The sequence below is a fragment of the Mixophyes fleayi genome, chromosome 6, assembly GCF_038048845.1.
Source record: "Mixophyes fleayi isolate aMixFle1 chromosome 6, aMixFle1.hap1, whole genome shotgun sequence".
In the NCBI taxonomy this organism is placed as follows: Eukaryota; Metazoa; Chordata; class Amphibia; order Anura; family Limnodynastidae; genus Mixophyes; species Mixophyes fleayi.
In genome coordinates, this window is record NC_134407.1 from 163,318,988 (window position 1) to 163,332,075 (window position 13,088).

Genomic DNA, 13,088 nt, shown 5'->3' on the forward strand with positions numbered 1-13,088 from the left:
TATATACTTTAGCTAACCCCCAAATCTTAAAACTAAATCTTAACATTAAAATTTTAGCTGCTAAATAGAAGAGGCGTATATATTTTTCCTTTTCAATTCCATCTTAAGTGCACATAACTTAACAATGTAAATAAAACCTGCTTACGTAACAAAACAATAAAATAATCTAAATAAAATATTGTTTTTATACATACATATATATAAAAAGTGTTTGTGTGTATGCACCAGATGGTGGCCTGAAAATTCAGGAAGGAAGGAAACTGTAGCACTCACAGGACTTAAAAGTAATATCTTGTTGGCTCCCATAAGTCAACATTTCAGTTTTACTTATAGACCTTTATCAAGAATTAAAAGAAAACATTGCCTATCCCATACTGAATGGTGATTGTATGTGGCTCATGTCTGTAACAATGTGTTAATACTAAGACAACTGATAACATCAAACAGACTGATCATCTGGACTGTTCTACTTAATGGCTTGATTAAATACACATTGATGACTCGGGATTAAATGTTTTGTTTCTTTTGATTCTCAAGGATATAGATGTTTTTTGCCCTACAACCCATCATTGTGTGGTTGAATTAAAGCAAATCAATATCTTAATAAAAGATTGGTACTGTGACAGAGATCCCGCAGGTCACTATCTAGGGATAGGCCTTAAAATGACACAAAAGAGTAACACACACATTTTCATCTGGTGCATCCTCTGTAAAATACATGTGACTGGGTTATGCTTCCGTTGAAGGGACCTCTCAACCTCATAACCAATTACCACAGCAATTAAAAAGAAAGTTTGCCTGAGAAATCTTCAAATGCATCTAGCTGCAGTGCATGCTGGGACATGGAGTTCCACAACAGCCAGAGAGCCACAGTTTACACAGATTGATCGATCATTAGTTTCATAGGCAAAGCCTAATTTTAATTTGGTAAATATGCTACATGAAATAAAAGATGGTGTGGCCAGCTTTCCTTTCACAAGTGCTTGATGAATCACTACCACTACATCCTATAGGTTGGTACATTGCTCCCTTTCATGGTGTACTCACAGGGCAGCGAGGTGCGTCGTTCAGTCCTTAGTCTGTAGCTGAAGATTATCTTTCTGCCAGTTCACTGTGTCCTCTTCTAAAAGATATTTGTGCAGTCATGAGCTCATTATCACACCCATTCTAGCACTCCCCTCCCTGTTTGTTTCTTTTGCTCAGAGAGCTTACAGTTTACGGTTATTGTAAAATGTGTGAGAAAAGGAAATGACCAATCCCTGAACTGGAATGAAACTGAGCTGAAAATTGCCTATTTGTCTATCTAGTAAAATATTATTTTAATATATTTGACTATTTAAAAATAATTTTTACGGAATCTTTTTTTGCAGGCAGCATTGTAATATCCAATATTTAGACACTGTGCAGAGGTCCATACAAAGTGTATATACAAGAAAATGTGTGTGTAATTATATACTGTATAGGTGTGTGTATATATATATATATATATATGCACACTACATACATCAAACAGTCCTGTACAAACATACTAATATATATATATATATATATATATATATATATATATTTTATTTATTTTTTATTATTTTTTTATTTAGATGTGCTGATGATGATTTACTCACTTAACCAACAAGCATTTTTGTTTGGGCTAAACTTATATTTTTATTATTTTTATTATTGGCCCTTTTTTGTCTGTGTATATTTTAAAGTAAAGGTACAATCAATGCTTTTTCATTTTCCAGGCCCATTATACAGTAGCATAAAGGTGTATATTATACTAGGCAGGACCGAAATTGGCCTAGAATGATATTTTGTTGGGCCATGTACTATGTATATATATATATATATATATATATATATATATATATATATATATATATATATGTAACTTACATACCAGTTGTTATACCATATGTAGACTTATATGTGCTGAAATCATTTGTAATTCACAGGACTGTACATAATATATTGTGATTTTTTTTTCTAACTCAAAACAAAGACTGGAACCTGGAACCTAGATACCAGTGAGACTAAAATCACAATCAAAAGTGCTTTGAGTGCAGCTTGCAGATAATATTCACTAGTATTCAAATAAATATTGGGGAAGATATAGTTATACGTATACATAATTAGACACGATGAATGCATGCATAAACTGTTACACCCCTTTAAACACAGGAGAAAGAGAAATGATGTTTTGCTTCCTCGAATGGCATTAAATGCTTTTTACAGAATTGACTGTTTAAAGCAATTCATATGTTTATGGGTACAAATGGAAAGATGACTCAGAATAAGTGCAGAAACCTGCTCTCTAAAGAAGGAGACCCTGAGTCAACACCTGTGTGATAGATGGAAAAATGCTACTCGAATTGTCACTGGAAAGGATTAACTATAGCAAGAAAAACATACGTGGGTCCTATGCGTAAAAGGATATATATAGAATACATATAGATACACTTTTACTTTCTCTCTCTGTAATTATTATCTATTAACAGTTATTTATATAGTGCCTACGTATTGTGTATTTGAAAACTATTATTTAAGTATCCTGGACAAAACCATGTTACAATGCAAGGGGTGCAAATTAGCATCCTGTTTTGCACATAAGTTAAATACTGCCTGTTTTTTCATGTAGCACACAAATATCAACTTTAAATTTCAGTGTACAAATAAGCTATCAAGTATTTGTGTGCTACATGAAAAAACAGTCAGTATTTAACTTATGTGCAAAACAGAAAACTAATTTGCACCCCTTGCATTGTAACATGGTTTTGTCCAGGAGACATAAATAAGAAACTTCTTAATTTAAGATCCTTAATAAATATATCCCTAAGCATACTATTATCGTTACTGTTATCATAAAACTGGTTGGTAAAAATATTTTACTAGTCCCAGCATTATAATTGTGTTGTGTGTACCTTGTGTACTTGTACCAGATTTATTGTGTCAGTACATATCAAGGGGTCTATTTATTATTATATAGCAGTACCGCTCATTATGTATTACAGCAAATCGCAGCAATACATAATGCAGCACCTTTGCAATCTTCCTATGCGAACAGTTTTTACTGTGGACCGGTTACCTCGCGCTGCCCGCGTATGCAGATGGCGCACTGCGCATGCACGGCTACAGGCTGCGCTTGTACAATGGATGTGACCTGGCGGGGATCAAGTGAAGCCTTTCTAGCTTTACTGGAACCCATAGGAGAAGGTAGGATAAGGCCACCCTGAAATGGCGTTAGTATGCAGCAAAAGGCATTGCTTGATAAATCCCTAGCATTGTAGTCCCATTAGCGTTCTACGGGGACAAACAAAAAATAGGTTAGCACAGGAATTATCTGATTCCTCCTGTGTTAACACCTTCATAAATTGAGTGAAGACCTACGCTAGGCATTCTTCCGAAAAAATAGATGTTTTATCCAGATTTTTGGGCAATCACAGTTCATTAAATATACTCCCAAGTGCTTTATACCGCCCTTTACGCAGTTCTGCAGGTATCTCTCTTTGTAGGGCTTTCAAAAGCTATTTGAAGACCTGCTGGAAATCCCATGTGTGGGTGTGATATATGACGATACAAAAGAGGAAAGAAGGTGTAGCTGGTTCAGCACACAACCAATGTGTTCCTTCCCATCATATTAATCTTGGAAATCAATATGGAATCATTATTGAAATTGGTAACAAGAGCAATTTCTACATATTACTATTCTTACTGGTTGCAAGATGATGGATCACCAATGTTTAGGGGTCTATTTAACAATTTGCAATAACCCAAATATGCAGCTGTTTTCTCCAGACAATGGCTATCGCAGGACACTTTACTTATGAAGGGGTAAACGCAAGATAAGTTGGAGATTTGTCCTTCATTAACCTACTTTTCATTTGTTACCGCAGTCCACATAGGACATAGGATGATGTTTCCTTACCTGTTCCTATGGGCTCCAATGGAGCCAGAAAGGCTTTATTGATCCCCTGCCCGGGTCAAATCCTGTGCATTTCACATTGTGTATTCGCTGGACAGCAAGAGTAGTATATGGTATTTTCTTACAACTCCCAAAGCGTTTGTATTGTACACAACTGAATGCATCATTTAACACCATGAGCTGTAAGAGACTACAGCAGCAGGTAGGTGTTCTTGGCCAAAGCTGTTCTCATCCAATCATATACCACCTATTTGACCAAGAATGCTCCATCACCCTGGGCTGATGATGTTAAGTGATGCGATTGACTGAGGTTAGTCCAATCCCTTCAAAGCTTGTCTGCATTATAAACGTCCTCAGTGCACACTCAGCAAAATGTTTAATTTTACCCTGCCTCCAAGAAAAACAACTAAATAAATAAATCCCAGCAAAAAAATAAATAAATAAGAACACTTATTTAGTGTTGAGGGCCCATGATGCAGTACGGGAACATGGTTTAATAAAATTAACACCGGCCTGGGATAATATATTCCTTTTTTTTTTTTTTGACACCACTCTCCAGCTTCAGCAGCTGAACAGCAGTAACACCACAGGTTAATAAGACAGGGGCGCACGGAGGATTGTCAGGGGAAGGGGGTTTCTCCCCGCCGACCCAAAAAAAAAAAAAACCCGAGAGAGAGCGCAGCAGCTCCGTTTCGCCAGCGCTGTCCTATACAGCAGCCGCGGCGCTGTCTAAGAAGCGTCTGCGGCGGTGCTGTATACAATACAGCACCGCCGCGGACGCTTCTTTGACAGCGCCGCGGCTGCTGTATAGGACAGTGACCACTTAGTTAGCATAGGGGGGGGTTTCTAGAGACTCAGAAACCCCCCCTGTGTGCGCCACTGTAAGAGGCTCAGCTGATACAATGCTAATAACATCTTTTGTTTCTCCCATTCCTTGTTGCTCATCCCAGAATGCTGCCTAGGTTGAACTTGTGGTTTACTGCAGGATGTCACTAGTTTAACTTCCCACTGTGATAATTGGTGAATAGCAGCGATGATTGGTAAGATATGATATGGATATAGCTGTTTAGTAAGAGGACACTTAAGACTTCTCCAGAGCTCTATGTATGATTAATTCTATAATACTTTGAAAGTATTAGATAACAATACAGCTATTCCATGAATTACACAATTGTTCCTATGTTAGACATTAAATAAGACATGTTGGACATAGTTCAGAAATGACCAACAGTTTATGTACTTAATACACTTTGCTATAGGTACCGTATACCACTTATTTACTCTGCACCCAAGCCTCATTTGTCTGTCTAAAGTGAAATTTATGCATATCAATAAAGAATGGAAATCGGTCATCTATGGAGACTGATTGTGCCAAGTTGAATTTACCCTGATAAAGAATTCTGCCAGGAGAGGCGTTTCTGTAATTTAAATAAAGTTGTTATTGCCATATGTATCTCTCCTGTCAAATAGCGCCATCTGCTGCTCAACATAATACATTATTTTTTATTTCTAACTATTATACATCATCGTATACACATGTGAAAATGCTACACCATATGTGCCAACATTTCCTCGTTTTCTTCAGGGAGATCCCGGGGGAGGTGGGTATGCGGGGGCTGGGCTTGATGAATCGCATCATTTTGGCCCTGCTAAGATGACGAGATATTTGGGTCATTAAGCCCCCCCCCCCCCCCTACTTATCTACTGTGGGGGCTAGAACCAGGATGTTGCCCTGGAGGTCTCCCAGAAATGCGGGAGTCTCCCGAACATTCCAGGAGAGTTGGCAACTATGCGTTAAAGAAAAGCAGCTAATGAATCTAGACACTGAAGTGTCTTTTAAATTTTTGTCTCCATTACTCAAGTCATGTTGTCTTACCTGTCAGTCTTTGATTAAATCTTGGTCTCAATGAAAATGGCCACCTCCATAGACATCAATACATGGACATAGGACACAATTTCTGAACTGTGTCGATTGCGAAGCCAACCACGTCTTGTACTGGCTCAGCATCAGGGAGAATTTCAGACTCTTCAGGGAGTGAGGGAGATCACCCCTAATTCAGGGAGTCTCCCTGACATTCAGGGAAATTTGGCAAGTATGTACTACAATGCATATCCCTGATATGACTGTATATAGTGGTGAAGCATATTGGGAAAGCCTATATAAACGGAGTAACTGTCTCAGTGCCCACTGAAATATGAAACCCAATTAAGGCTAAAATATGATAAACCCCCAGTTTTGGTGCTTTACTTCAGCACATCAACTGTCCTAAGGGTTAATAATATTAACTCAATCTATCTCCTCCCTGTTGGTATGTTAGCCTCCCGCATTTCTATAACCCCTGCTACTTCCTGTATCTCCTTCTTCCATTTTTTATTTCCTACTCTCCAGCCAATTTTTGGAGTTGATCTATTTACCATTGTTTTTTTCTGCTTAACATTTACATTATCAGATGAAGCCATAGCTAAGCGGTACAGAGCCGCGGTCAGTGACCAATACGTTGGTGTCGGAGGTTTTGAGAGGAGTCGGGCCACGGTGCACTGCCCCCCTAATTGAGCGGCAGTATGAGTTTATCTTGCTTGGGAGATCTGGGACTTGCCTTTCCCGGGGGTCCTAACTGAACCATAGGAGAGGGTGTTGGGAGTTCGTGCCCGGGAGACATTGGAGGTTATTATTAAACTGACCATTATTTTACCACAGAGAGAAGATCATTCATAGATTTCTGTATGTTAATCTCTGATGTGCAAATTAAAATAATATGTACGAGTTATAAAATGTTAAAAAATGCATAATTTGAAATAGTTGTGCAATCTTATGTAGGGTATAACCGGTCACTTACTGGTCATCTCCCACCTCCTTCAGCCATGCCATCTCTCGCTGGGTCTGTCCAGTAGCCAGTTCCTAAAGTCAGAAGGAAACACGAAACCACATTAGAAAGCTAAATAGCTATTGGGTTGCTAAAAGGAGTTAAAAAAAGAGCATAATATATATTGAAGTAAGTTTACATTTTGGAATCTCCCTAATACCTGCCACTTGGGTCATGGAATTCTGCACTTTCACCAGCAAAATTTGGACTTAATGGTTTCCAGTCATACCTCAACCACACCACACCCCATTGATTGTTGTTATCCAAGCTCTGTTTCATACCAAAAAATGTGAAATTGCACCTGCTGTGCTCAATGGAACTTCGCGGATGGCGTAGCCAAAGGAGAACTCGAAGATTGTATCAATTCGCACCTGAGACTATTCCATCTGGAAACTTTATATACACAAAATTTTGCTGCAATTTTGCACTTCTCTAGTCAGGTGGATGCACTTGAGTTTTGGAATTCTGCAGTTATTTATCATGTTTTTAAAGGCATAAAATCAGCCGTTAATTGCAAATCCCATGATCCCATAAAAGCTCATAGCCTCACTCTTATATATGGCATCTGTACTCACACAAGTCACAATATTTGACATGTACTTTTTGGCATCAGAAAATCTGAAATGATGTAGGGTGTGCTTTATGACTTTACACCTCGGGGTACAATTGGTGTTATAACCAGAGCTACTGAAGAGGATACATTGAATAAGGTTCTGTGCTGTTGGGTACACAATATGAGGTTGTATTGTGTCATCCTGACAGTCATTAACAGTTTTTAATTCAAATGCATGTGGATAGGTAATGGAGGTTTATATTGTCTCGCTGTCCCCTGCTGCCCATTTCATTGTCTGATGATAATAATGGGTACTATTGCTTTTGACTTAGTTGCAAAATTCCAGCTGTGACCCAAGGTGTAGTAGCTATCATAGTTGACAACTCAATGTGCTAATTACTCATTATATAGTATTATATATCATATTCATATATGGTCACTGGGACTTTATTTACCAATCAGGCACATGTCTAGATCAGCAATGTTCCCAGGACATCATACACATCCTTTTTATGTTATTTTATTCACTTTAGTTCTTTATTTTTGTTAGCTATTTGGCTTGTACTTTGCACCTATTTTTTTCCCAGCAAACATAATGGAGGACAGGATATTGGTTAGAGGGTAAGTGATGACTGATTTAGGGCATATTCAGTCCTAAACGGTGGCTCAGTGGTTAGCACTTCTGCCTTACAGCACTGGGGTCATGAGTTCAATTCCTGATCATGGCCTTATCTGTGAGGAGTTTGTATGTTCTCCCCGTGTTTGCGTGGGTTTCCTCCAGGTGCTCCAGTTTCCTCCCACACTCCAAAAATATACTGGTAGGTTAATTGGCTGCTAACAAATTGACCCTAGTCTGTGTCTGTCTGTATATGTTAGGAAATTTAGAGTGTAAGCTCCAATGGGGCAGGGACTGATGTGAGTGAGTTCTCTGTACAGCGCTGTGGAATTAGTAGCACTATATAAATAAATGGTGATGATGAGTATGGTAGATATTTCAATTATCTATTTCATCAGAGGGGAGGAACTTGAAGAAGTGCTTTGAAAGCCTATGGTTTCCATATCATAACTTTTGGAGATAATTAGAGAAATAGAAGGGGTGGTGGGAGATTTCCAATATTGGGCAAGTGCAGAGATAAGATATTTCTTACCACATACCTGTTATGTGACTGAGGCTGTACAGGGTAATGATGAAAAAGGGCTCCCTACAATGCAGGAGGTATCACTATGTTCACGGCCCTTTTAAAAATTTCAGTCCACAGATTTTGTAACACTGAGCAGCTCCAAAGATGTGAAAGAGATTCCCAACCTCACAACAATTCATCCAACAGTATTTGGAAGCATTCGGACAGATTTTATGAAGTTTATCTGACATCAAGTACACTGAATACGTGATGTGTTCCCAATAAAAGTCTTGAGCAGGGTTCTTACATTTTTGTGCTATTGGACTTTTGTACCTTATGTCAGTCCTACTTTGGTCAGTTTTCATGGGATGTGTCCTTTGCTCTTTGTGATGGAGGGGAGAGGAAATATTCTATTACAACTTTACTCAAAGCTGCCATGGGAGGTCAGTATAAGAATTAATGCATTACTTAAAATTTTAAGGTATAGTTGTCTTATAATACATAAAGTTTCTCCTTTGCAAGGTTAAGTGGAGATACTTACATAACACATATTGCATCAAAATTGGCAAAGGCAAATAGGATATTTAACAAGGAGAATTCCCAGTGGTTTAAGACGTAGAACCCCATTGACACTGAATTAAAATTTAAGGAAATTTTTAATCACACTAAATAATTAGCATTGATATAATAGTCTGCATTGTTCTCCTAACCTGCTCCCGGGTCTCCTGCAGATGTTTTAGCTCTCCCTCAAGGCGCAGAATATCGTCCTTCAGCTGCTTCTCTCTGCGTTGTGCATTTTGTAGATCTCTCCGTGCTTCCTCTAGCTCTGCATCTCGTCTCTGCGCAGCCATATCACGCTGCAAGTCCAGGCTGCGGGATGCCTGCCAGCTCATAGGGTGTTCTAGAACTTGGGAAGGAAACCAATATCGGTTGAGTATAAGGTGTTCTGATATTACTGGGATTCTAAAATGAATTTAGAGGTTACATGGTGACCCCCGCCCTTATGGCTATGCCAGCCTGGTCACACTATAACAGGGAGATCAGTAGCGTGGGAATCCCTCTGTCATAACATGTGCCAACGCTAGTCTGGGCAGTATTCTCTAAGACAGGTGACCAAGGGACTAGTTATCAAAAGTACTTTATTTGGAGTGAAGGAGTCTTTTGTTTTTCCATTTAAAACAATTTTCAAATATACATGTTTCATAAGCACTCTGGGGTCTATTTACTAAGACCACTCGATAACAAAACTTTCTATCACTGCCTACCACAGGCAATTTATTAAGACAATGTTATTGGGGCAGCTGAAGAGCCTTACTGATTACCACACCAGTCCTGGGACCCTGTACACCTGCTTGCAGAGAGTTCCAGGATGACAGCATGCAGATTAGGCATGAGAACTGGAACTGCAAGCCTGGATATTATGGCGTTAGCGTTCAGATTAACAGCGGCAGTACTTGTACAGCTGCTGCCCTTGGAAAATAGGCTTCCTTGTGCTTCATATGGGAAAGCATTGCAGAAGACCCCTGTCGATTGCTCCCGTCTGCGATAGGCTTTACAGGCCAGGGACTTTATTAAATAAACAGAAGCCCTAAATCCTGCAAAAAAATCCCTTTTTACAGGATTTAGGGCTTATCTCCCTTTACTAAATAGACCACAACATTTTAAAGGTTAGGTTACTATTTTATATCTTCCATGTCCCCTGTCCAGTCTGAGTCTCCTTTCCTTTTATATCATATACCAGTACCTGTTATAATTCCCCATTCCTCTTGTTTCTTCGACACAGCTGTACTAGTGTCCTTGTTCCAGTGACTTACCATGTGACATGTCTGGCCCATGGTGAAGAGACAGATACTGCAAGTCTGGATCCGAGAGAGCAGAGCCAGGGAATGGGTGCGGCTCAGCACACATCTGTAACTGCTGCTCCAGAGACTGGATATGGGCTACATGGGTCAGAACCAGGCCCTTCTGTAATATATAGACATAGTTAGGTAATATATTTATCATCACCTTGCATTGACTTATCTAAGCCTCATCACCTCCATCACCCCCTGTTACTACTGCAGGCCAGGAACAGACCCAGGTTCAAATACAAACATAAGTTCCTTGTGTTCAATGACCAAGCTCCCTGTGGCCCAACCAAAGTCATTGACTTTACAGGGACATAATATCGAGGGCATGTAACAGGGATCTCATAATCCTTCATGACACTGTGAATAGTTGAAATCTTTACAAATAGCAAATCTAACCCACGAGAGTAGGACGTATGTGCATAGACCCAAGTAGTCAACATATGTGTCAGGGGAGTGAGCTCATAATTTGGTATTTATTAGCATCAATACACTTTAGAAAACACGGCTAATCTCTTCCCCAGGGGAGTTAGTATGAAGCAGTGCTGTCATAAAGAAGATTTACACAGATAATAATGTTTGTAGCTTAAAGCTGTGCTACCACCATCTCTATCAATTTTACTGAACAACTTCTTCCCCTAACCAGAGCCTGGAGGCAGTTTTTCTTAGGGCTCAGAACCAGCAAAATAATTTCAAATACCACTTTGAGGAGAGGGTGTTTGAGCAGGAGGATCAGTCACAGCCTCCAAGGTTCTGGGTAAGGAAAAGAGAAGTTTAGTAAAATACACCTATAGTAGATGGTAGTGCAAATGTAAATTATACTTGCCAATGTCTAGATTCAGATCAGGGGACAAGTGTGGGCGGGTGCTAGGTGATGCCAATGTGTCACCGTAGCTCCCCTCATGTCACCATTCGCAGCACTGCATCAGGGATGCAGTAGGGTCTCTGTTCTTCTGACTTCCTGAAATTTGGGAGCCTCTGGGAGAGTAGGCATTGGGGATGTAAATCTATATTTCAATGCAGTTATCAGGCATGTGAGATTGTTGAATTACATACTTTAATAGGTCATTAAACCGAAAATACACGTTCATCCAATACGAAATGGTAACTTGTAAGTTTCACAAACACATTCCACCAAAACTTACATTTCCTACAGGTTAAAGGAGCATAGCCTATTAAACTGAAGCATAATCAATTTAGCTTAGAGCGTGCCGGGGCATTTCATGGTCCTTGCCTGTGTAGATTGGGGGAGTGACCAGCTTGTTATACTAATTGTATGTAAAAGTTCCTATGCATTGACAGAACTTGAGGTGTTTGCTATTATATTTACATCTTCCATGCAGTTGAATGCAAGCCATTGTCCTCTGTTATCAGCAGTTACAAATACTATACATTTGATGGCTATACATTCATTTGGTCAACATTCAGAAAATCGTCAACATTAGGTCAACAATTTAAATGTCGACAGTATTATCAGGCCGACAATTCACATGGTCATAAGTATTATTTGGTCGACAATTCACATGGACGACGGTATTATTAGGTCGACAATTCACATGGTCAAAAGTATTATTAGGTTGAAAATCAGGTTAGGATTGCCGTATCCTGTGTAAACGGCAGCACTTCCCAAGCATCAGCCAAGTAATAGCACCCAAGTTCAGTGCCTTGGTACAAGAAGCCAGAGCTAGTTTTATTTATCAGCGTAAAAATAAACAAAACATAAACCCTACCCTGTCCGGCTGTAACTAATATAATAAGGAATTACGTCTAAAAAGTCCCACACACACAAAATAACAGATCTTACAGCATCAATAGCAGTGTCTTTCAGCAGACCTCTGACCTGTTCCCCAGGCAGTGAGAGACTGAGGCAACGGCCTCACAGCCTTTTAACAACACCTCATAGGTACAATTCATAATTAGCCAGCAAGTATCTGGCAAGTTAGTAAACTCGAAATGGGCCTAATGAATTGAGCCCGCCTTTCTCGCTCCATTCATAACTCCAGGGACTCTAGACCAGCTCTTCCTGCAGGCCTAAAACAATCTTTTGGAAGCTCTTTCCCAAACACAAGCAATCTCCCTGGGGTTTAAATTACTTAGGACAGAAACCTGGGACTTATATACATATATATGTCCAGGGTTGGACTGGGCCACCGGGGGACGTTCAGTGAGGAGCGCCGTAGACAGGATCCGGGAAGAAGAGAAGAAGGAAGAGAAGAAAGAAGCCGATAGAAACGGTAAGTGAAGGAACGGAAGCAAGGGGGGAGTAGAGTGAAGGGGGAGCATATCAGCAGAGTGAAGGGGGAGCATGGCATCAGAGTGAAGGGGGAGCATGGCATCAGAGTGAAGGGGGAGCATAGCATCAGAGTGAAGGGGGAGCATAGCATCAGAGTGAAGGGAAAGCATAGCATTAGAGTGTAGGGGGAGCATGGCATCAGAGTGAAGGGGGAGCATATCAGCAGAGGGAAGGGGGAGCATAGCATCAGAGTGAAGGGGGAGCATAGCATCAGAGTGAAGGGGAAGCATAGCATCAGAGTGAAGGGGGAGCATAGCATCAGAGTGAAGGGGGAGCATGGCAGCAGAGTGAAGGGGGAGCATGGCATCAGAGTGAAGGGGAAGCATAGCATTAGAGTGAAGGGGAAGCATGGCAGCAGAGTGAAGGGGGAGCATGGCACCAGAGTGAAGGGGGAGCATGGCATCAGAGTGAAGGGGGGGCATGGCAGCAGAATGGAGGGGGAGCATGGCAGCAGAGTGAAGGGGGAGCATGGCATCAGAGTGAAGGGGGAG

At 40.2% G+C, this 13,088-nt stretch overlaps 1 protein-coding gene across 1 annotated transcript in view; it reads right to left on the reverse strand.

The window, feature by feature from the left end:
* The window catches only part of TBKBP1 (TBK1 binding protein 1), a 53,877-nt gene that overhangs the window by 23,553 nt on the left and 17,236 nt on the right, over positions 1–13,088 (reverse strand). The window contains exons 4-6 of the mRNA XM_075177019.1: positions 10,272–10,422; positions 9,168–9,364; positions 6,757–6,818 (exon numbers count right to left, since the gene is read on the reverse strand). Of these exons, the coding sequence (XP_075033120.1) occupies positions 6,757–6,818; positions 9,168–9,364; positions 10,272–10,422 (410 nt within the window). The remainder of the gene's footprint in view (positions 1–6,756; positions 6,819–9,167; positions 9,365–10,271; positions 10,423–13,088) is intronic.